Here is a 25939-nt window from a genome sequence, read left to right as displayed (position 1 = left end):
TGAAATTCACTTTTCAACTATTGAGACTACTGAGCATCTGAAAGCTAGTTTGCCGTTTATTTTGTGGTAATTATACATAGCGGTCAGCTCCCTGGATGGTTTTATCTGACAGTTTCGTTGTGCTCTGTCTTCCAGATTGCATCCTACTCCCCCCTCTGATCCCTGAGACTGACTCCCACCTGCAGCTCTGGCCCTAGGGCCCGCACTTTTACCTCAACTGGACCTCCGACATCATCCAGATTTTACAGTTTCACACTCAGATACACCGCACCAACCTCAAAGCTGCTCTGCGCCATCTGAAGACCCGCCCCCCCTCCCACAAACACCCCAGGGACGGGACCCTGTCATGTTTCACTGACTGACCCCTCCCGACCGGCGAATGACAAGTGTGCATCCGAGGGTGGGGCTTGCCTCAGTCTCTCATGATTGGCTGCTGGATGGAATTAAGGTGAATGGAACACGTTCCCAAGGAGCAGGACCCTAACCCATCAGAGGGAGAAGAGAAACGGTGAGTTCTGTTCTCCACTCTTTCTTATTCAAATGACCTGGAGAGCCTTGTTAGAGGTGTAAATGACACCGCCGCTTTGCCTTTAGGACTTTCTCTCTTTCAGTCCTGTCCTGCTTTACTGTCCTGCGTAAACATATCCCTGAAATGAAGCAGGAATTGCTGTCTGTTATCGTGTAATGCTGTTATGTATGGAACAGGTTTTCTGAGGACATCCTAAAGGGAATCTTTGTTTCTGTGCCCTTGGTTTTATCGTCTGAATCTTTCTCATGGTCCCGGCTGTTTTTACATCCCAGGACCATGTTTTCCAGACAAGCTAAACATGGTAGCAGCCCATTTTTTTTTTCTTTGGTCTGAATTGTTTTCAGAGTACCAGGCCTATGGCTACATCTGACCCCGACGCTCCACCCCTGTGCTCCTTTAAATCTTGAGAAGCAGAGGCAGTCAGACGGGCCCGAACACAAACAAACACAGCTCTGTTTAAAGGCCCTTCTCATTAATGAAAACATAATATTGGTGGAATGGAGCCTCTCGTGGTGCTGTTTCTAGACGGAGGGGGCCCTGTGTGTGGTAGAGGCCAAGAGGGAAAGGAAGTTATCAGTCAGTTTCAGTTTGATTCAGCTTTCATCTGAAGTAATGAACAAATTACAGGATAATATCCTCTCTAGAGTCAAAAAATGAATTATGAATAAATCTTTTTCACTGGAAAAACTTTCAGTTGTGAATCAGGAGACTCCTGCTGGATAAGAGATACACCACACTTGCTGTTTAACCTTATTCCATGTATGCATTTTCACACAAACTCAGTGAACCTGCTGCACGCATCATACATATGTTTGCAGTCTTTCAAACCATAGTGTGCTTAAAAGTTTGTATATGTGTCAGGTGTGTGTCTTTAGATGATAGATTTACGATCATCAGTGAGGTTTCTGTTTACCCAGATCATGTTTTCATTTTGTTTAACCTTATCCACAGTGCATTTAAGCTGTTAAGGAAGTAAAAACAGTGAGAGACACTGCTCTAAAACAAACATTTTTTCTTGTGAAATAACAGTATGAATTCAGATGAAGTTGACTGTTTTAATCTTGACAAATTCTGCAAATATTCCTCCTCCTCTGGCTCCAGTACTAACGTATGTCTTGAGTTTTATTCAGCCAAGAAGCTGGGTTTCTCCACAATGTATACAAAGATATCCGTCCATTGTTTGGCCATGTAGTCAGATGGTTGACCCTCTGATCAGTGAGTATGACTCAGGACACTTCAGCCCAATGCTAAGAGTTAGCATGTCATTGTAAGACAACTATCCCTCCTCTGACAAACTGTTATAATGAGGGCTGTCAGCATTAATGCTACAATCATCATCAATTGAGATCTATAATGAGGATGTTTCAAGGATGCTGTTTCCTAGCATTTAAATTCTGTAACCCTTAAGTCTAAAGAGGAGAAAATGCTCAGAGGACAGTCAAATTTATGACAAGGTCAGCGGGTGCGAATAGAGTGTGGCTAAAGTTAGCAGCTCGCTCTGTCAGCCTTTGTTCCTCTTTGCAGATTAGTATCATGCTTAATGTGGTTACTCACCACTTTAGAAAACTGTCAATCAGTTGGGACCATCTCTCTTTGTTAGTAGTTATACATTTTCCCTTTTTTTTTTTTTTTTTTGTATTTAGCAGGCAAAGCAGGCATCATGCAAAACTCCCAGAACATATTTTTCCTGCATCAGTGGTCACAAGGAAGTCCTTGATCTGAGGCAGAAGAGAGGTAGTAGGCAAACTCTCAGATGTCAGCAGTGGTCTGTGGTGAATAGAATGATATCATTGCCAGAGTGCAGCAAAGGAGGAGCTGGGGTGGAGGAGGGTTGCAAAAATTCAGCTTGTAGAGGGAGCAGCAAGGCATAGCCAGGCTTTAGCAGTTTATATATGGCAGAATGAGTGGGATTAGCATATTTTTTCAGAATGAAACAGCTATGTGTCTAGGAAGTCAGTATCTCTTAGTTCAAGATGAATCAAAAGCAGTTTTCAATGCAAAATTGTGAAATTTCAAAACTCAACAAGCAGGGAGATTAACTGCAGAAGTTATGAGATTAATCATGATTAAAACTTCAATTGTTTGAAAACCCTGTTTAAAATATTTGGAAAGGGTGGATTGACATGCCACTGCTACCTGACTGTATGCCAGCCCACAAAACACCTTGTTTATTTAGTTAAAAACAAAGCACAAATCTGTGTTTACAGCTGTGTTTACCTCTTTCAGACTGAGAGGTAAGACGATACAAGGAGTACGTGAAGGCAGTATGGGACACATACCATTCATGCAATGTCTTTGACTCTGACTCCTAAACTTTATTGTCTTCAAAAGTCCACAATTAAAGCTAAACAAAGGTAATAGAAACAATTTGAGTTTGTTATTATGACCATGTGGACGGATTATCTGGCTGCCCAGAATGCCTCATCAGATCGCCCTCTGCTGCGTCTCCATGTGCCGTATTACAAGCTCATGTTAAGAAAGTCAATCCGTCGGAGCTGGGATGGATTCCTCAGCTAACATGGACACCTGTCAGGAGATTAACAGCTCCGCTGCCAGGGGACGGGGACAGTTGGTGTAGTCATGGATGGAGGAGCCCGCACACCGGCCTTTCCGTTTCGGTTGAAAGGAATTTAGAGTGTGCCTCTGCTTGTGTCGCAGCACATGTACCACATGCAGCGCTTTGCACCTCACAGATAATTAAAAGCACAAAGAGTTAAGCTCCCAAGGCTTCAGACTCCAACACAGAGAAGATATCAGTAGTGTGTTTGGTGTGACAGTGGCTTTTATGAAATCTCCACCCCTCCTTTTCTGTATGTTGTCAGCATGTTTTGAACAGGGCCGGCTTTTTGAAGTGATGCTATAGTTACCAGCATGCAGAGGGAGAAAACAACACCTGTACCTGACGTGCACTCACCACATTTCAGGTCCTTTTTGTTCATAAATGTGAGGGAATAAAAGAACACAGTCATGCTGTTATTTAGATTGTACGGATCAACTTTCTTGACAGCACTAAGCAGCTTAACCAGACGTCTTTGTGCCATTCTCTATGATGTGTTTTATAATGCCCTCATACACTTGCTTTATAGCTCATTAAAATGCATGAATTCTCGTTTGCCACGCTTATTTAGTTCAAACATTGATATGTATTTGCAGCTTGCATCACGTCTCTGAACATGCGATTGCAGCTGATGTAAGAGTGCTTGCACTGGGTTGCAGTAGCCATGGCAAAGGCTCGTGCCACTGTGGTGTGTGTGCCTCGCTGTGTATCCAGGAATCTTTGTTGTTGTTGCTCTAGAGAAGCCTGTTTTTATCCACAGCACTTATCCGAGCACCTCCAGGCAAAGTTGTACAAGGAGTCAGTAAATTGTTGTTGAAGTCTTTGTCTGGGTTTGGTCCTGTTGGTGCTGTAAAGATGAAATAACAAGATAAGTGATTCCGTAATGGTTTTGGCTTCCAATTTGTCCATTTATTCTGTGTTATTGGTGCTTCGTAAGGCTGTATCTTGCTCATGCCATGGGGAAAAGAGGAAATATCGGTCAATACATCTTTTTTAGTCCAATTTTATATGATAAACTCTTTCTTGTGTCATAGATGACATCTAAGGGTTGTATAACACAAGGCTCTAAAGCAGTGGACATGTTTGTAACCATTCTAGTAAACAGGAATCATCTTTTATAGGACTTTATAATAGGACACCATCATGTTTCACACAGCTAAAAGAACTGTGTACCTTATATGGCCAATGCAATTTCAGGTGATTCCATATTCCAGTTGAAATGAGACTCAAATATCTAAAGAAAGTCTTTTTATTCTGTTTTTCTTTTTTTTAATTATTATTTTAAAGAAACATGAGAAGAACAGGAAATCATGTGACCCAATTGGAAAGATGAGCACTGCATATTAAAAGCCTCCATGTCAAAAGAAAAGCCACTTTCTATAGTAAACAGTATAACAATGTGCATATTTCCTTTTCATAGTATATTTTAAATAATGTAAAATGTGAATGCACTGGCAAATTAATCCTCTTTATTATTAGAAAATCTTTGTTTGTTTGTTTGTTCATACATTCAATCATAAAAAAATCTTTCCATCAGACAGTACAATCATGAATAATGACACATTTTAATCATATTGTATACATGAATATCAGGCTTTTTAAAATTTTTTTTATCAGTTTATTGTCTTGTTAGATTCATATTGTCCATTAATTCATCGATAGATTTACTATCAATGTAATTTTAAAAGTCAAATAGGCCTATTATTATAATGTAAATGCAATGGATGGCAATGTAGGCTTTATTTGAACATGGATGCTTTTATTTTGAAATATTCACCTTTCCCACTGACTCACATGAGTGAGTGAGACATTTTTGAAACAAGAACTTTTTAACTCCTAAGTTTAGGACCCTGGGAAAAAAAAAAAAAAAAACAGAAACTTGCGAGTGAATAATGAAAGAGAGAACATGTTTAAATGAAAAAGAGATACTTGATGCAAAAAATGAATAACAGGTAATTAATCAATTAATTAAAATATAAAGCAAACATAATCAATGTTTTATGGTTAGTTCACTGAGTTTAATTTAAAAGGAAAATATTAACGTGTTAGGACCAGGAACAATGCAAAACAATAAGAGACATAAGATAAGATATTCCTTTATTAGTCCCACAAGGGGATATTCCAATTTACAGCAGCAAAAAGTAGTATAAACAAAGCAGGCCATAGGTGACAATAACACAATAGAAATAGAGGACAATAAAAGTAGTGCACACAAGAGCATTGGTAAATACAAAAATATGGATCTACTTGGAAATCTACATTTTAACATGAGTGTGTATGTGACTTCTGGACTTTCTGCAGCAGCCCTCAAGTGGACACTTGAGGAACTGCAGTTTTTGCATGTATTGGCTTAATTTTTCATCATCGAAGGTTACTATTTGGCCCCAAGGTGTACCAATCCCAATCTCCTCTAATCCCCTTTTTCAGATGACTTCTTGCAACCATTCAGAATCAACTGTCCACCAAGAGCATGGTATAGAAGGACTTTTTTGCTAAGGTGAACAGATGAAGCTTTTGTTTCGCCTCCTTGAAGTTCAATTTGTTCTTGTTAGATTGGGGTGTCAGTTCTCATCAGAATTTCTTTTTCCATCTATGAGCTGCTTCTCTGAGGTGTAAATAGCCTGAGATGGGCGATAATAGCTGCTGTTTCTCAGTGTTAGAGAACACACCCAAGTCTGTGCATCCAGAGGGAGAAACATCAAACCTACCCAGCATACATTCACACACTAAGAGAGGCAAAACAGGACGCGGGCTGTCTGCTATAAAAAGAAAACATTTGCATCTTGACACACTTGGAGACAATTTGATCCTCTTCCAAGCCGCGCACGTATGTAAAATGTATGAGCACTTTGTTCTCTCGACCTCCTGTGACATTAGACGTCCATGTTTTTTTCTCCCTCTGTGTGTCCCAGTGTGTCACTGTGTTGATTTTTCATGCAGTGCTGTGCAGTATGTCTGCTCTGTGTCTCAAAAGTAAACACGATTCAGCTTTTCCTTCCCCTGGGAATGAGGATGTCCTGTCATGCCTGGGTTGGAGTCGTGTTAATTGCCACGACTTGAAATGTCACTGCTTCTTTGTCTGTCAGGGATTAAAACTTGACATTAAGCTTTCAAACAAGTATCAGCCTCAATAGACTGGAAGTTTCTTTACGTATACAGGTTTTGCTGTCAGGTGATCAAGGTGTATATATTTGGTTGTGATACAGTATGTTCCTTATGAAGTAAATAGGCGTGTCTATACATTGCAGAACAGTGTGTATAGGGTGGAACCATATCATGAATACCTACAGTGTCATGCAATCATCAGCCTTCTTATGCACCCATTAAAGACAGACTTTAGACTGCATTATGTATGTTGCAAGCTCCTACAGGAGAGTATGTGGAGATTAACCTCTCCCAAAAAAGACAAATGCACAGTCTTTGTGCACATTTTCATCTCTTGACCTCAACATTTCCAGCTCAAAAGCATTCAAAGTCAAAAACAAGCAAAAATTTCTTCTGAAATGAGAAATAAGGAGCAATTTAAAGCCTGGATTTTGTGTGCTGTGTGTAGTTGTGTCAGTCAGTGAGTCAGTCATCTCTGCTAACAAGAGCAATTGGCTGAAACACTGTCAATTTCCTCACACAATTATTGTTCCAAGAGAGTGTTTCTCTGCAAAACTCTCCAGCTCACAGCTGTAACAGCAGAAAAGAGCCAGTCTTCATGTAAAAGGAAAAGATAAAATTATATTAACAGCGCCAGGATAGGACTGTTTGACTGGGGTGGCTGAGATGGGACTTCTGCAGGGGAGGCCTGGAGTGGAGAGTGAACACACACAAATGCTGAGGTCAGATTACACAATCTCTGTCTGTTACAGTGGTCACTGTGTCAGATTAGGCAATCACAGAGCCATAACTTTGTGCCATGATTTGACAGACAGACGACAGCCAACATGGAGGTATCATCCCGACTGAAATAGTGCAGATGAAACATTGAAGCACACCCAGAACAAATGCAGTATACAAACAAACTTAATTTCCTATACTGTGTTGTATTTTTCAGTCTGACAAGTTATATTTAAACATATTTATTGCGGCAACAGAACATAGTTTGTGTTTGGCATCTAGGCTAAGATCTCATTTCTCCTTGCAGATTTATTCTACTTGTAGAAATTGAGGAGTTATGGGATGATATCTTAAATCCCCCCGCTGAAGCCTCTAAATGGATGCTGGTGTGCTGTAGGGGTTGAAGGCAGGAGTGCAGGGCTGGTGCAGGGCAGAGCAGAGAGAGAACAGAAATCTTGCAGCTTTAACAGATCACCAGTTGGGAGGACGGTCATCGGGTGATTGGATGGTGATTCAACTTTTGCATCCCTCTGATTAAGGGTTAGGGTTGTTTCAGGACCAGTCTGCCTGATTTTTTTTTTTTTTCTATAAATTTAGAGAATATGTGAAGCACTCATTAGTCAAATTAAAGACACAGATGCCAGAAAGATCTTTGTCATCTGATCCAACGATTATGGAAAAACACAACGATAAGACATTTAACGATTCACAAGTATGATCAGAGGAGTTTATTCCATCTGGTGTAATTCTCTGAAGTTGTATTTTGTAGTGCACACTTTGTACATGGAAAGTTTAAAGTTTGAAATGCCAGTGTCTTGGGTGAAGATGGCCGAGTGGTTGGGTTGCACCCCCTGGTGGCCTGGGATCAAGTCCAGCTTGTGTCTTCTTTCTCTGGCTGAACTAAGCTATATAGGTTTGTCTATCAAATTTGTTTTTTATTTTTATTTTTGGACTTTTTATGCCTTTATTGACAGAGGAGGACAGTGGACAGAATGGGAAACAGGGACGAGAGAGCTGGGGAGAGACATACAGGGAAGTTCCACAGGCCGGACTCGAACCTGGGTCAACCGCGTACACGGGACACCTCAAACCGCCAGGCCACCTTTGCCCCATGTTTATTAAAACATTTTTATAAATAATACATAGATGGGTTCTAATGCTAAAAGCAAGTACTCACTTAATTGCTGAATGGGGCTGGGAAATTAATCGCAAATTAGATTAAATCACAATATAGCCTGCTGCAATTTATAAATCACAGAAGTTGCAAATTTCTTAAACTTGAAATGTGTCAAAATACCAGTTTAATAAATCAGGTTTTTGCAGAGATTTTTTGCACATTCAGCAAGCATTCAAGTGTCATTTTTTTAAACAATAGTTTACAAAATTCCTCCTTTTTGTGTTTTATGTATGTTTTTCTTAATCAAAATGAGTGACACAAAAATGATAATGCCCTTAAACAAAGCAAATGACATCACATTTGCAATATGAGCTAAAATAGTCAGCTCATTCTAAATAAAAATGATGAAGCCTGGCGTTACTTCACGAAAGTCATACCCCAGCTGCGATCAGCTGGTAGCCAGCTTCCCCTCCCCCACCCCAGCTGTCTCCTTTATAGCTTAAAGCTTGTTGCACCCCCATATTCAGATTCATGCTACTGTGGATTAAATGCTTCTGAAATATTGCATTGTTTTCAATGCACATTGGCTTATTTGTGGAATTATTTATTGCTTGAATTTGCCAAAAAATACATGAGATTAACCCAAGAATAATCACATATTAAATCACAATCGCAAAATTGGGGGAAAAAAAAACGCAATTAGAATATTTTGTCAAATCGTTCAACCCTATTGCTGAAATATGTCTGTTTTGTTTTTTTTTCCAACATCTGTCTGTCAGACTGTCATGGTACTCCCTCAGTGACAAATCAGAAAAGATGGGATGTTTTTGCCAGAGCTCAGTGAACTTCTCCTCTGTCTGATAGTTAGATAGATAGATCTTGCTGCACCATCTTCAGCACTTTTCTTTTGCTTTGCTATTTATTTCAATTCAAGACACTTAGAGTAGCAGCTTTACAAAAAGAAAAGAGCAGAAGTCAAACTAAAAAACAAAACTGAAAATATAAATATATTTAGAAAGAAAAGATACGGTGCATGTATGTCTATATACAAATAAACACTCTCAACAGCAGTTTTAAATATAGTTCTCAGACACTGGTATTAACAGCATTGAAATATATTACCCAAGCTGTACAACTACAGCGAAGAAATTAAAGGCCATGAAGGATTGGAGTGCAAAGAGAGACAGATTTTAATTGGAAATAAATACATAAATAAATACTGAATAAATAGATGTTATTTTAAAAAATTTTAAGTTGCAACAAAAGAAATGCATCGCATTAGAATGGAGTGTGGTCTGTATCAGCCTGCATAAAAAGTTGATTCAGACAAAAGTCACGCCTCTAACAAGGCAAGAAGCCAATTATGCAGTTATGCAATTTTGCACAGCAGCCAAAACACCCCTGGAATTTAGAAAAAAAAAAGAGATAGTGAGCTTCCCTGTATTATAAGTTATAAATTCATGATTTTTTTTCTATTCTTTGTGGATTTAAGTTTATAAAAAAAAAAAAACTACCAGGAGGGATTATTCATGAAGATGACACAGGGGAATTATCTGATAGTTCATGAGTGCAACATGATCTGGTGATGAACTAGTGGTTTGACTGGTTATGTTTACCATAGGATTACAGCATGTGCGAATGCAAACACCTAGAACTTATGCAAATAAGCTGCGATAGATTTAGATCCACCTGCCGCAGACATTTGATTAATCTTCACAGCTGAGCAGAGTCAACAAACCTTATAAAGGCAAAATAGCTCAACTTGAATGTGATATTTGGATATTTTATATTTTTATTTATAGCATCAAAGCTTCAACCAACATTTCTGGCAGTGTTAAGTGCAATAGGGACAATGTGCAGGAGTTTTTTTTCTGATAATAAAAAAAAGAAGTGATTATTATTGGATGCCAGGTCTTCTATTTTTTGCCTTGATATGGAAACAGGAAACAATGCTCTTTAATTTTTACTTTCATTTTACCAAGGTTTAAACATTTTCTCTGACACAGCCCAAATCTCTTGTGCAAATTCTAAATGATTCATTACAGTCACAGAGATTTGTTCTAATGAAATATTCAGCCAACAGCATTCATATGGTTTGATTATCATCTCGAGAGTGCTCCAAATTCCCACTCTGCTTGTGAAATAAATGCAGCTAAACGCAGGCTAAATGTGGCCCCAGCGTCTGTAAAGTCTTTATTTAGTATCCCATAGTACAGGATGTATTGAGCTGTATATATTTGAGGATTTAGCTCCATGTTTATTATTGGCTGTGTGTGGGTTGCTGTACACTTGTGTATTTGGACAGAGGGAGTTGTCTTGCTTTCACTCAGTGGCATGCTATATCCCCTCTCGCCCAGCCTGTAATTTAGACAGTGGCGGGACACATAAGGGAACAAAGTATCCATTAGCTCTGGATGTACAGGACGGGACGGACCCAGCTGTGGGCCTGTAGCATGCATGCTTAACAATAGGCTACTGTGGCCCTCTAAACATAGGACAGGGGGCCCCATTCAGACACAGTTATGGATATAATAATGTGCACTATTCTCACTGTCTTTGTATTGTTCTGTCTGTTTGAGGAGCAGGAGCTTCAAAGCAGGTGCTTTTCAGGCCTCCATCTTTGGCTGGATTTTTTTTCACTCACCTGTGGTTATCCAGGAAGGCTGGTCATTATCTTTCTATTATCTGTCTATCTTTTTAAAATAGGTAAGTAGAACTTTAGCAACCACATGAGTAATTCAGACAAAGATAACAGCATCAAACACCTCTAAAACGGCCTAAGATGTGGGTCCTAGTGATGGTGAAATTGCATGTCAGAGCGCCAATCTGCTAGCATGATGAATCAAATATGTAAAGGCAAATAGTGCTAGCTAGAACTTTGCAGAGAGTTCAGTGTATGTCAAACAAGCTGTAATTCAAGAATCAAAGATTTGTCCCATTTGTGTTTAAAGTTAAGATAATAAAACTGCTTTAAAGTCAGGAATATAAGGGTGGTTTTACATTAGGGCCTCCAGCCTGAATCCAAGTACGCTAGACCCCAAAGCACACGATGGCACTATGCCAACATCTGCTTGTGGATGTCGTCTCAGGTATGTTTCATGCAGACTTGGGTGCGATATGCAGGCGTTGTGAATATCCAAATCTTTTTCAAGAAGACAACTGGACTTGACTGAGGTTCTTGAAGACATTTCGCCTCTCCTCCAACAGGCCTCTTCAGTTGGATAACCATGACCTGGGTGAATGAGAACATACATGGACATCAGAGTTGTGAATGCATTTGTGTTGGATAACTGGGCACCTGCTGTGAGTAGAAAGCAGCATAGGCCCGTTTCCTATAACATGCAAAGTAGATGCAGAGGTAGCAAGAGGGTCATAAAAATAGTAAAATCATGCATAGGAGCATGCAGAATGGACTCCATTGTCTACATGGTGCATGAACAGATGTCAGCTGTGGTGCTTGCCATGATTGCCTGTTCTTTCTTTGCCTTGGCAGATTTGCAAATCAACTACATGCATACTGCCACCTACTAAATGGGACAGAGTAAGCCCCATTCAGTAGGTGGTATTACCTATTCAAATCATTGGACACGTAGGGATTTAACTAATGTGAAACAGCCCAGCATGGAAGGCTGCTGAAGGGTTGTCCCAAAGGGGAAAGAAGAGTTTAAACTGTCTTTCTGTGTAACAGTTTCCATTGCATTCAGCATATCTACCATGTCCTGTTTCTCTGCGGTTCTTTTGGTACCATGAGGAGTTTGCACTCTTGCCAGCCTACAGTGATAGTTGTGAAGTACTGACCCACAGACCGCAAGTTGCACTTCCCACCTTCACTGGTCACCTGTTGTCTTAAATTTAGGAGTCTTTTTAATGAAACCAGCACTTCACAAGCTTTATTTATCCATCCATCTTCTTCTTCTGCTTGTCTGGGCCTGGGTCGTAGTGGCAGCAAGCCAAGCAAGTCAGCCAAGACATCCCTTTCCCCAGCAACATTTTCCAGCTCTTCCTGGGGGATTCCAAGGTGTTTCCATATATAATCCCTCCACCAAGTCCTCAGTCTATCCTGGGGTCTCCTCCCAGTTGGACACACCTGGAAGACCTCCAAAGGGAGGCGCCTAAGAGGTATCCTAATCAGATGCCTGAACCACCTCAACTGGTTCCTTCAAGATGAAGGAGCAGCAGCTCTACTTTAAGATCCCTCTTGATGTCTGGGTTAGGAATGACATGAAAAATGGGTCGAGAATTAGAGTTCAAGCCGGGCCACCTGCTTTGGGGACTACAGCCTCTGTACATGGGGCATGTAGCCGAAAGGCTAGCCCAACCAGCAAGCCAAGTATATCTTCTTTTCTTCTACACTGTTAGACTTCTGCATAGGGGTGCTCTTTCAGTAATCCAGCAGTTCTAGGTATCAAAATCAGTGCTGTATATAAGACAGCAGTATGCTATCCTCTATTGCCACCACCCTAACACAAAGGAGGAGATTGTAGTTTTATAATCGGTGTTCACATTGTGAGAATGACATTTAAAAGTCATAAACACGTCCCTGTTACAGTGGATGACATGAGTTCTTGACTGATGTGTCATTACCGTAAGTGAGATTCCATTTCTCTAATTACATCAGCAATGAGGAAGAAATGAAAGAGCAACAGTTGGCACCTATAGGTACAACGAAAGTACATCAGACCAGAATATCAGGGCTGTTACACAATACGAGATGGAAGTTTTACATTTCATTTTGGATCACTTTTGAATTTAGGTCAGATTTTATGTACAGGATATAGCCAGCAACCTCGTAGAGTTGTTATTGTGAATGCATCCCATGAGACAAACAACTGAATGGATGCATCTACTAAAAGTTTTATTTGTGTAATCGTGTCAAAGCCTGCTGTATCTTGTTTATCCTCTGTGCTAGAGCTCCATTGTTGTTCCTAACTATTAAAAGCACATCAATGAGCCTCACTGATGCGCTGGATGACGTTTATCTGTATTTCTATGAACACACGTACTGTGGTGTTTATCTTGACTTAATCCAAAGCCAACCTTCTGCTGCTGTAAGTGATCAGTCAGCAGCACTTTGGGTGTGAGAACCAAATATTCAAATGGAAAAGTTAACTGTTTATCGACAAAAAGCTCAGCTACTTAATGTATGAGGCTTACAATTTCTCACATTGTCATTTTAAATTTAATATAGAGGACACAAACACAGCAGTGATGATATCATATTATTATTATTATTTCTTTATTACATCAGTTACGCACTGAAAAACACATCTTTAACTTGACACAAAGATGCAGGATGTTTGCATTAAAGTGGCTTTCTGAACTCCAGCTGCAGGTTTAATTCAGTTTTCGCTTTATACCCTTAGACACCATGTTTAGATTTGTTATAGATGTATGTATTTAGCCATAACACATCTAACTGTGCCACAGTTGTTTAATGCAAGGTGGCAATCTCTATGAAGTATGAAAAGTGCTTTGCACTGGGTAAATAACTGGAATTATAAATACCTCCAATTCACCCTTTAACTTTAAAGTAAACAACACAACATGGTGTTGAAGCACACTTTGATTTGTGAAAAACAACAAAACTAACACTACAATTAACACTTCTCAAAGTGTGACTTACACCCAAAACCAGTGAGAGGTTTTTAAACTGAGATAAAAAAGTTGTTTTTAACACTGAGAGTTGAATGAACACTGATGATTTTGCTGTGTATATGATTCTAAATAGCTACCATGCTGTGATCACAGAAATCATACGATTATGGTGGGTTCACACTGGTTGTCTGAGTCAGCTGAAAAACCTTCTTATGGTCTAAATCCAGAATTCAGTCACATGTAGATTTCAGTGTTTTCACATGTTTACAGCAACCATATTCCAACATATCTCTAGTGTGTCGAGACAAAAACTTTGGATTTCACTTTACATGGTCTATAAGTGCGTGTTACCCAAGGCAACCACAATACCTGATGCTACATTTGTACATTCGTCAATTTTTAATGCTGATATATAATTTTCACTGACAATATTTACGGCCAATATATCAGCTGTGAATATCGGCTGATCTTTTCAAGGCAACTATACCAATATTTAACTTTTAAGCTAATATCTGCAGACACAGATGTCGTGCCAAAATTGTGCAACCCTTATCTGTAGTCTGCAGGCCTGCAGTCACATCATTTGAACCAGGCCTGTAACTGTTGCCTCTTTCTTCTTAAATGATGCTGATTGGGCAGGTCATTTTTTGATCTGGAACGAGCCAATCAGCATGAAGCTTTGCAAGATGGATCCGCCTGATGACAGACATGGAATCTGGCTGATGCAATGACTTTGCAAGGTTATTCATCATGACTGTAAAATGATTAAATGAACTGGCTGTGATTAAGTGAGTAGTCTGCTGTTTTGCTAACAGAAGGCGCTTCATGGATTGTCCAAAACTTGGTAACTGTTCAGCAAGTCCAGTTGTAACTTGCTGGATGAAATGTGGACATGCTTCAGTCAGTTAATAGATGCACCTCTGATGCCTGTGTGCTTTGTTAAAGACAGAAGTCCAGTCAAGCTGCATAAATTGAATGAATTTGCAGCTGAAATACTCTTGCTTGCTTCTGTTGTTGTTATGGTTGCTAAAATTAACAGTCCCTTGATTTTGTAGGAAATGCTGGAGTTTGTTTATGTGAAATGAAGCTGTTTAAATAAAGGTCTCCTGCAGGATTAAATAAGTTTAGGACCACAGATGAGGTCGAACAGAAGAGGTATTCAGAGATAGTTTTACAAATTGTTGCTTAGGACCCTTTTACAGGATTTGTTGACAACAACAAAACATGCGCAGTGATGACAGCATTATCCTTTGATTGTGCTGACTTAAAGGTAATTATGCACAGGAACATGTAGTTCTCTGTGGTTGGTGTTGATTTCTGTGCTGCAATGTTCTCTAAGATCTTTTTCAGTGATGCATGCTTCTTTAACTTTATTGAAACCTTTACTGACTTCTAATAGTCACGTTTCATGGGAGCGTTCAGATACTTGACAGCCCGACAATTACCTGTTAGACGCATTCCAGAGCGGCTGTCAAAGTCACAGGTGGAGGAGCTGGCCGTCCTCCAATCAGGGACGACTGGGTGGTACTACCAGCAGAGCAAGAAACGTCCTACAGAGTGAAAGACGAGGGAGGGAGAGGCAGAATGTATCTGAGTGGGTCAGCAGGCTAAAGATAGCAGCTCTGGTAGAGACATCAGCGTGTGCGAGAGTGAGAAACACAGATAGACAGCGGCAGAGTCCATGCATGAGGGCCGTGTAGCAGCCTGTCAGCTACATCTGCAGCTTCGACTCCAAGTACTCCTCCGCCATGCATATTTTACAGTCCCGCTGCGTCATCAGGTCAGCACTGTAAGTCGCTTTCATGTCATCTTTTTGGCTCCACTTGTCGCTCTGCTCTCTGTTTGCTCTGCTCTCTGTGTGCACTTAGTTGTGCCACATGTGTTCATGTACAACGCAGCTTTCAGGTCATAGGAATCAGACGCTTGCTCTTAGATGTCAACTTTAACACAGGCTGTATGCGATGTTCGCTGTAGAGAGAGTACAGTATGTGTGTGCTTGTGTGGGGTTGGCTCAGGTTGCTGAGAGGCACTGTGTGAGGGACTTTGCATATTTCGAGATGTGTTGCAATCCCATCAGAGTTTAAGAGCTGGAAATTGAAAAGCGCTCTGTGGTATGCCAGTGCAGCACACGGCGTCATGCCCCAACCTGCAAAAACTCACATTCCATCAAAAAATATTCAATCAGGCACAAAGTTTTCATCCCTGAAGTGTGGCACAATTTAAAATCTGTCAGGCTGCCTGCTTTCTTTCTGCAGTTCCACTTTTCCCTTTGTTTGTTTATGCTGATGTTTGTTTGAAAAGAGCTTCAAACTGTCATGTCAGACAAGATGTAAAGGGTTGTTTGAGACATCGCCCCCTGCAGGGGATCTAAACTCTCACACTGAGCCTTATCTGAACAAGGGCTGGGCGATGAGGACCTGAGTGGCTGTAAACACAGTGGCTGTATCCTGATATTTTTTATATTTTTCTTGAATTTCAACTTTTATATGATTCTAGTGAAAATCGTATAGGATTTTTTGTCTTTGATAATCATAAAAGGAACAAAAACAACTAAATTATGCAAACGAAATGGCAGCATTGTGGGTTTTTTTTTTTGCTTTTGAGATTTTTCTGTACTCAAAAATGTTTAGAAATGCTAAAATCTCCCTTATTTTAATGATCAGTGGTATCAAAAAGTGCAAAAATTTTATGCTCATCAGTCATATTTACCAAAAACAAAAGAGGAATTGCACAGATGTGTTAGCAATACTTGGTAAAGTAAGCTCCTTACTCTTTTCTAAATTTTACCAACATAATTTTGCATGTTTTCATGTTTACTACTAATAAAATGCTCCTAAATAGGAGTAAAGAAATAAAATACTTCCAAATAAGACTGTACATTGTGAATAGATTATCTTGCAGTCAATAAGCATATTACTATTAGAGGTTCCTACACTAAACAATCTTTTTACTCTTCATTTATTTTCTATAATCAGTATTAGCATGGACTATATCAGTAGAAACAACACTATCTTATTTGAAATTATATCAAGATATTGCCATGCCCTTATCTGATTCTACTGTCTTTTTTTTTCCTCCTATTGTGTTTTTCTTTTTTGTCTTTGAGCCACTTGACACTGTTTCTGTCCCTACCTCTTTTCCTCTCAGAGCTGTTGGAGGAGTGAAAAGCACTTCTGAGGTTCCGCCAAGAGCGCTAAGCTCTTTTTTTAGCTGCAAGGGCGCTAATATTTTCATTGCTGCTATTTTGGGATTGATGAGATCTTAATGGAGGGTTAGAGCTGGAGCTTATTCCAAGAGCTACAATTTGTGTTATCATTTCATCGCTGTGTGTCATTGCTATGCCAATTCTCCTGGTGTTGTGCCATTATGGGCCAAATGTGTGTTTGAAAACAGACAGCAGAGCTCAGCTGAGGGGAGAACTATGGTGGCCCTGAAGGTCAAGTGTAAAAACTTTTCTTTGAAGACAAAATTATTCATAAGACACAAAAATGTTGCTTCTATAGAAAATTTCATTAGAAACAAAGAAAATGTTGTAAAGTGGGAAAACATTTCTTGCAACACAAAAATATTAGCTGCATAAAAAGTGAATAAATAAATAAACAAAAAACTGTCTTAAGATAAAAAAAATTAAAGAAACACAAAAATGTTGCGTATAACAAAGATGTTTAATAAAACACAAAAAAATGTTGTCAAATACAAAATACATTTTTGAAAAACAAAAAATGTTGTAGAGTAAAAATACATTTTCTGCAACACAAGCTTGTTGTAGATTGTGTATGGATAAATAAAAAGATAAACAAAAAAAACACAAAAATGCTACATATAATAAAAATATGCAATAAAGTAAATATTGTTATTCTAAAAAAAGAAAACAAAATTTCATTAAATTATAAAAGTATCTAGCCAAAAAAATCTTGGAACGCACAAACATTTTTTGAAAAATTGTCCATTTAAAATAATAATAGAAAAGACAAATTGTTTTCCAATCTTTTTTTCTTTTAATAAAATGTTTGTTTTTTTATCATATTTTTTATTTTATTTTATGCTCTCTGCGCTGCTTAATGTAAAATGTTTTTATCATGTTTTTTGCATTTCATAACATGTTTTTCTCTTTGTTTTACAAAGTTTTTTGTCATCATTTTTTTTTCTTCATTTGATCTTGTTTACCTTACACACCAGTTAGACTGTCATTTATCCATAGCATCAATATATTTGACATTCATCTGGGAAACCTCCCATACAAAGCATTTTGGAAGAGCAATACTTTTCCAAAATTCCTCAAAGATGATTGGCCGAACACTCTGTCACATTAATTACAGGCCAATGAGAGCAACAAAACAAAATGAGGTAGTAGGCATGTGCTGCTCCAGTTGTAACCTGAACTCGACAGAAAACTGCTGTCAAAGTTTTTTTTTTTTTTTTTTTTTTTTTTTTTTTTTTAGGCTGGTCAGGAGAAGTGCAAAAAACATCTTCACCAAGAAAAGCTTCCAGCGCAGTTCTTTGCTCTCGTTTTGATGAATAAAATGGGGTCCAGTTCTGATAGAACTTCGGCTTTGCTAAAGCTAAATTGAAGCTAGCCGCTGCACCAGGGCTGCAGTTGTATATACCAGCCTGCAATACGACTAAATGACTGTCACAAACTCGTGCAAAACCGGGTCAGGAGAAGAGCCAAAACATCTTTTCCATCATAAAAAGCTTTCAGCTTCCAGTTACAGCTGAACCTTGCTTCTATAGCCTCATCTCTTCCAATGGCGCTGATTGGTTCGCTCCGTTTTCAGACCTGGCAGGGTTGTTTCAAAGTGCAGCTTTGCAAAATGGATGTGCCTGATGACAGACATGGAATCTGGCCAACTACTCTGCTTTGCAAGGTTATATTTTTTCAGTTTCACACGTTTTTTATGCGCTTTGTGGAAATGTTTTTGCACTATTGATTTTTTTACAAAAGGTTTTTATGTTTTATGAAATGTTTTTTGCCTTACACACTTCTTTTATGTATTTTTCACAAAATGTTCTTCTGTTCATGAATTTGCATTTCATTAAAGCTGTTTTTGTTCAGTTAAATGTTTTTGCACTTGACCTTCAGGGCCACGGTAGCACATACAGCTCCATATGTCAGGAGAAACGAAGGGCTTTTTTTTTAGTATACAGGGTCTCAGTAATGTGTAGCTGTTGACTGAAACCTGAAATTGTGTTTTTATTCAGTTTGCTTATGTTGAACACACCGTCACACTGGGGGAGTGAGCTGTCACAGGTTTGATGGTTGTCGCCTGTAGCGGCTGTATGGATTGATGTAGAGGCCGACACCTCTGAGAGTCAGAGAGTGAAAATCCCACCTTGTTCTTCTGCTGCTGCTCCATCTTTAATTGTTTTTCCCCTGGTGTATTGACTCTTAACTTACCTGCAGAGTGACTTTAACACATCGGCCAGGTTCAAAGAGCCTCCTCCCTTTAGTCACATTGTGTAATACACACTTGTTAACCTTTTAATGGTATGTATGCGGGAGGTGTTTCCACCTCATAGGTAAGCCTCCTGACTCCTCCTGTTCGTCTCCGCTCCTCCTCCCTCATCACAGCAGGAACATTATGTCCTTTAGTTTGACAACAAATGATCTTCTCAATTAGACGTTGCAGTCACAACAATTATGATAAATCAAACTTTAACTCGATAAGCTATTAAGAGCCTCATTTATGGCCCTGATGGCTGTTTGAAAAGGGCAAACGACAACTGAGAGCAAGACGGTGCGGAGGGTGAATCCTGAAGGTCAGTTTTAGCTGCCATTTAGGCTCGATTACAGAAACTCCCAAACTTACTTAATAGGCAATTATGTAGTTATGCTCTGAAGGGCAGACGTTGTTTACTGGTGAAGAATACAAATCATGCTTCCTTTTTTAAGAAGAGAAGAGGAAAGTTTCCATCATCTAAGAGCAGAAGCTAAAAATGAGACGTTTTGAAGAACATAACAGTCACTCTGCTTGGAATCTTTTCAAATAAACTGCGGAAACAAGGATCTGTTTCATGCCCACGGCTCATACTGTGGTGAATGTTTTTGCCAGGCAGTGTCTGTACATGTAAGCTAATAAAAGACTGAAAGGTGAGTTGATATATGAGAATAATAAACACACTTAGGGGATGTCTGCCCTCACAAGTATGTGTTTTTAATCCCAGGAATCATAAAAAACAAGTTATGTGGACAAAAATCCATCTCTGCACACATGTTTCAGACGACCTATCCCAAAGTGAACATTAGAGAGATCACTGAGGATGCATTGAAGTGTAGAGAAGGAATTAGCTCCCACGAAGTGAGACAGAAATGAAAAACTACTCAACAAATAGAGAAAAGGGTTGTGCAAAAAGCCTCATAAGCATTAAAAAGGATGCAAAATTTACTTGTTTTAACTTCAGCTTTCCAGCCACTCTTTATTCATAATTATTGACTTGTGCAAAGCAGCACACTCTATCTTGACAGCAGACCAGCACCTCAGGTTGAGTTTGAACTTCAGGGCCAGTGTCACCATTTACTGAAAGATTTTGTCAATTCAACAAAAAAGTAAATCTTAGATACTCAGAATTTAAGTAATTTCTTGTTTCAATGACAAACAGCAACAAAAATACTGTCTCAGTTGTTCCAGTCTTTTTGCCATGTTTAGGTATTGGTCCAGTGAGGACAGTGTGCAGGTGATAGTCGACAACGTCTGATGGGTGCACCAAACTTGTGCCAATGCCGTGCTGTGTGTTTTGGACCCCCTTAAAAATGGGACAACTCATCTATAAGAGCTATTCATTCAATAGATTTCAAATTCTACATTTAGCCAACTGTCAATACCAGTGGGACCCCCTTGGGGGGGCACCAGAGATTTCAGGGGTGCATGAGGGTCTGCCTGCTCCTAGGTTGTTAAAATTGTGGACATTCAAACTATCTATGATTATAATAAAACAAATGAATCGCTCATACCAAAGTCTTTTGGGTAAAAAATTGTGTTTTTGGCTATTTTGTTTGTTTATAAATGACAAAAACCACTCAAATTGGTGGCAGCAATATGTCACTTTTTATTTTTGTGGGTCCTTTGGGGCAACACCTCTTCTTAGATATGTGAACGTGGGCTCAATGGAAAAAAGGTTGGGAACCACTGCTTTAATCACTTCTTTTGGTGCAACATTCCAACATTTTTTGTCATGTTGACCTTGACAACAGATCAGAGTTTGTCCCATACTTCAGTAGCTTCTTACTTTTTTCCTTGGAGCTCGCCCTATGTAGAAAACTTGAGGCCCCCCAAAGACCAATACAAAAGAAGGTGATGGTAAGAGAAGGTAAACAAAGGTAAAAAAAAAACATCAGCATCTGTTTTATTTGTTTGATTAACAAAACCCCTAAAAAATAGGTCTACAGAATTTTTTTTCTTACCAGAAAACTTTTGTAAAAAGTATGCACTGAGTGTTTCATCATCTGACATGAGGGCAGTCCTAGATCCCCAGGTAGGGTATCATTGTAATAGGTGACCTCTCCCCTTCCTGGTCATTTCATTCAGGAGAGGCTTAATATGATACATTTACCAAGGTTTTATTTTATAAGTTCAGAAAATTCTGGAAATGTGTAATGTCATCAGCGAATAAAGTCTACTGTAAGGGATAGTGAAGCCAATAGCTGGTTAGGATATGGAGTCTAAGGGTGCTTTCACATTAGGCCCAGTTGTTTCAAACCGTGCCGTGACGCGATTCCTCCTCCTCCCCCTTCCCCATGCTGACTGGCTTGCTTTCACACTAGCGCCATCGATCTGTGCCCGGGCCCACTTGCGTGTGTACTCAGTTTGAAACAGCAGGTGGCAGTAAGCATGTAGCTGGTTTACAACCCTGCCAAGGAGGAGAGAGAAGAAGAAGCTACCATGGCAGCCACTCAGGTCATGACCTGATCGAAGTTTTTTTTTTTTTTAACCTGGCAAAAAAGTCCATCCTGCAGCCATGGATGATTTAAAATCACATTTTAAGATGCCAGCAACTTCGCTCACCTGCACATCTACTACAGCTCAGAGGATTAAATGGGCTCGCGCTGCACAGATACAGCGGTTTTTGAGGTGACAGGAGACTTTTATTGCCTTTTCATCTCCTCTCACTGACTCCAACTTGTGTTCATCTGTAAGATGAGTCACACTAGACTGTTTAATGACTGGATTCTGATGAGTTCCGCCCTTTATCGAGGAAAAAAGTGAACAAACTGCTGTGTTGTGGAAAGAAGTTTAGTTTATACGATGAGGTCATAAAGGTGATACGACGCTCTGTCCTGTATCCTGGCACAGTTTCATTCACATCTCATTCGAACCGTGCCAGAGTCCACTTGAATCGCACCCGAGACCACCTCCCCAAGTGGGCCCTTGCCTGGTGTCTGGGCACAGTTCGTTTGCGTTCACACTACCAAAACGAACCGGACTTTGGGCTCAAGTGCACTCGGATCCAGGACCAGGCCCCTAGTATGAAAGCACCCTAAGATGGGTATAAGTATGAGTATAAGATGACAAATGGACATCTGTGGAGCTTGACCCAGACACCGAGGAGATGACGTGGAAGCTTTGCAGGATGGCATGAAGAAGTTGGACCTGAACACCGATGAGATGTAAAGGAGGTGGCTGGGGTGGAGGAGGGTTGCAGCAGTTGCACTGAAACAACACACAGGCTGCTTAGGAGAGGAGAACAGTCTTAAAAAATGACATCAGCTAGATGATTGGATCGTGGGATAGGCTCAGAATTTTATTGAGTAGATGCCTATTACAGGTGATTAACAGAGCAGGAAACAGAGTGGGTTAAAAGAGACCAGAGTGGAAAAGAAATGAAAAACTCTTCCTGCAACCAACAACTAAGATTCAGTATTTCTCTGGGTGTTGGAAACATTTGAAGTTATGAAAGTAAAAAAAACATAACATAGCTTATGTCTATTTCTAATTGATGTAGACATTTCAGTGGGAAAATTCTACGTACCCGTCCTTTAAAAGCACCAAACCAGAAACTTTTAGTAGGGCTCAAAGTGTTTAATAGCCTGAACATTTACAATTCCTATCTTTCTAACCTTTGAATCAGAAACTGAAATAAAAAAAAAAAAATTTAATCAGATAAAAGATAAAGCATCATAAAGACCAAAGGAAAGATCTTCCCTCCTGATAATAGAGAACACAATACAATCCCACTTCTTCTCAGAGCTAATGTGACCTATCGTCCTGTGTATTGCATCCTCACAGAGTGAGACCTTGTTTTTTTCATGCTGCTAATGGAGTCCTGCTCCCTCTCCTGGAGCGGGTGCTAAAGGTTCCCGGTGTGGGCGGAGGGCTGGAGGCTGTCGGGACGTGTCTGAGAGCACAGAGCCAGACTCTGGGGATTCTTAATACATCGAGCTCTGACAGAGAGCACTCACTGACTCTCTTTTCAGAGATGCTTTTTCTTTACTCCCTCCACTTAACTCTCTCTCTCCTCCATCCCTGCGCTTTCATAAGTCCCCTCAGAGCGGCCAGTTTCTTTCTGAGCTCTTCATGCCTTTCACATGTGTCAGCGTGGATGCAGGTGTGTTTTTAAGAGCCGGTTTGAGAGTGTGTGTTGCTTTGTGTTCGCTTAAAAAAATGTTGGACTTGCTGCCTTTACTTTTGCTCTGTTATTGTTAGTGTTTTCCAATGTAAACCATGGTAATTAGAGTCATTATGGAGGCTTAATTGTGCTCCCCACAAAACGTTTTCTCCTGCAGCTTGGATTAACTTTGAGTGCGCACTCAAGAAACAAGCATTTTTTTTTTTTTTTTTTTAGACAAACACAACCATTTGTCGCCACAAATACTCCCATCTTGTTTTGGTTTCACAGCCCACAATTTAACTGCTTCGATTTAGTCCCTCTGCTGTCATCAGAGTTGTTTCCAGAAGGCAGTACTTGGCAAAAAGACATAAATCTCACACAATACCAGATTTTTAACATTTCAGTCAGGAACACTCTTGTCATACATTTAACCATTGTATTGCAAAATGTATATACAGTTTTACTTGGCAGAGAAGGATGCCCCTGGATTAGTCAAGCAACATGCTCTGCCTTTCCTGTGCCTACAAGGACAGCTTGAAGCAGGGAGAGAAGCAGAAGAGCAGAGCAAGCATCAATGACAACAGAATGACACTGATAAGGTCAGGAGCAGAATAAAGGAGGAGCTGGGGTGGAGGAGGACTTGCAAAAAGAGGCTTGTAGAGTAAGCAGCAAAGCGTAGCCAGGCTAGAGTAGTTTATATATGGCAGAATAAGTGCTATTAACCAATAGTGTGCATAGAGTGAATCAGCTGGCTGTCAGCTGATGAGGGCTGGCGTGAGATCAGCTGATCTCAATTATATGGCAGCGCTTGAACCAATGCTTTAAGCTCGATTTATATATTAGTACTGATAATGGTACTGGCATTATAAAATATCAGCTCAAATCACCTACCATGTATCCCTATTGATAAGGTTATCAATATCCAGAAAAACTAGGGCTACAAGCAGCACTGCAGCTAATAACCGCTACGCTGCGAGGAGAAAACTCCTGCACAGCACAAGCTGAAATGTCACACTTTTCTAGTTTGAGGCAAAACCATTATTTAATCAAGCAGATCAGTCCCCTCGGACAAGTTCAATCAAATGTGAGGACTATAATTTGACCAAAAAATGGCCAAAATTGGACACTTTTCCTTTACGATCTTTTACGAGAGTATATTCGTTTTTTGTTTGTCTGGAGTTGAAACACGTGTACCAGTTTTCATGCACATTGCTAAAAGTTTGTGGAGGGCCCCCCAAAAGGACGTTTGGGGCCCCTGTGGGGCCATTTTTTGAGCAAAATTAATTGAACCACCGGAATATGAAATTTTTCACCAGGACCAAACAAGCCACCAATTTTGGTGAGTTTTGGAGCATGATAAGGCCCCCAAAAAGGCATTTGCTGTGACAGCAAAAAACAAAATTCCTACAGATACATTAGGGCTGTCACACTGGTCAGTGCTCAGGCCCTAATTAATGATCCTTAATTAGGATCTGTAGATGTTTTTAAAGCTTTGTTACTTTTTGATACTGTTGATTGTTAACCCCTTAAAGCCTGAAAACACAAATTATAGCCAGAAAATTCTAATTTTTTGGAACTGAAATGTTTATTTCACTTTCTACTAAAATCCAAAACAATCAAAATTTCCATAAAATTTAATGTATATTTTTTGTATCTCATTTGATATATTAAGTGTTTTTGGTAACTGATAATCCACTTGAGGGAATTTTTGTCATTTTACAGATTGTATTCAGAAGTTTTTTTTAGTAATTTATGATCATATTGATTAGATAGAGGTGTCATAAAAGTATGTATCAAATATGATACAGCAGGCTTTAAGGGGTTAAACTGCTAAAAGCTCAGTAAGGAAAACTATTGAAAAGTGTAAAAGTGCTGAAAGTTTAACAATCAGAATTCAGACCGAATTCTTACCAGAAAACTTCAGTAAAAGACGGCATCACTTCTCATTCTTCACCTTTGGTTTTGCCCTGACATTTGATGACGCTGGAGCTTGTCAGCAAACATGACGTGTCTCCTCCAAGGGAGCCTTTGCTGAATTATACCTTCCAGTGCACTGTGCACATTCTTTTCTTTGTCTTTTACACCTGGCTCAGGTTTGATGATACTGTGAGCCAAATTCCAGATGTGATGTTGCTTATCCAGTTCTGATTACAGTGTCTTTTGTGCCTACACATATCCACGTAATGTTTCTAGGTACAGAAAACATTCTTGACTCATTCCTTTTCTCTTTGTTTCTCTCATTCTATTTCAGGTGGCTCAATGGCCCGAAGAGGAAGAGGAAGAACAGCCAATGTTCGGTGAAGAGTATGACTGGTGAGTACCTGATCGTAGGAAGAAACTCTAAAGCAGGTCTGAAGTGGCAGCCTTGAAACAAACCTTCCCCTCTTACACCTGAAGTGTGAATGAACTCTGGGTCTCTTCACGAGCAGAAATAAAGCCGAGCAGTCATCTTGAAAATCGCTCTCCCAGCATTCTGAAACATTTCTGTATATGTTTAAGAAAAGGAAGATTGTAGCTGTCAGTCACTCCACGGTGAATACAGGCAGCTGAGTGACTGCACTGAAGCTGCTGCTACATGATTCATTGCTGCCTTGTGTACATTGCTCTTTCTATTTGTCACCTCCAAAGAGAAAAAAATAAAACATCTTGGCATCTGTCATCAATAAACGAAAAGCCTTCTGCGCCGTCTGCTTTCTTGTCGGTCGCCGCACGTTGTCTGAGTAACAGCTCCAAATCCCCCGAGCTGAAAGAAGCAAGAAAACAGAGGAAG

The 25939-nt window shown here is 39.7% G+C and overlaps 1 protein-coding gene across 1 annotated transcript in view; it reads left to right on the top strand.

The window, feature by feature from the left end:
• The first annotated feature begins 315 nt into the window (after nucleotides 1-315).
• Nucleotides 316-25939, top strand: part of thrab (thyroid hormone receptor alpha b) — a 69260-nt gene continuing 43636 nt past the window's right edge. The window contains exons 1-2 of the mRNA XM_041815122.1: nucleotides 316-508; nucleotides 25421-25482. Of these exons, the coding sequence (XP_041671056.1) occupies nucleotides 453-508; nucleotides 25421-25482 (118 nt within the window). The 5' untranslated portion in view covers nucleotides 316-452. The remainder of the gene's footprint in view (nucleotides 509-25420; nucleotides 25483-25939) is intronic.

Source organism: Cheilinus undulatus, linkage group 20 (assembly GCF_018320785.1).
Source record: "Cheilinus undulatus linkage group 20, ASM1832078v1, whole genome shotgun sequence".
In the NCBI taxonomy this organism is placed as follows: domain Eukaryota; kingdom Metazoa; phylum Chordata; class Actinopteri; order Labriformes; family Labridae; genus Cheilinus; species Cheilinus undulatus.
The sequence above is the reverse complement of the archived record's forward strand: the minus strand, read 5'-3'. Positions and strand labels throughout refer to the sequence as shown.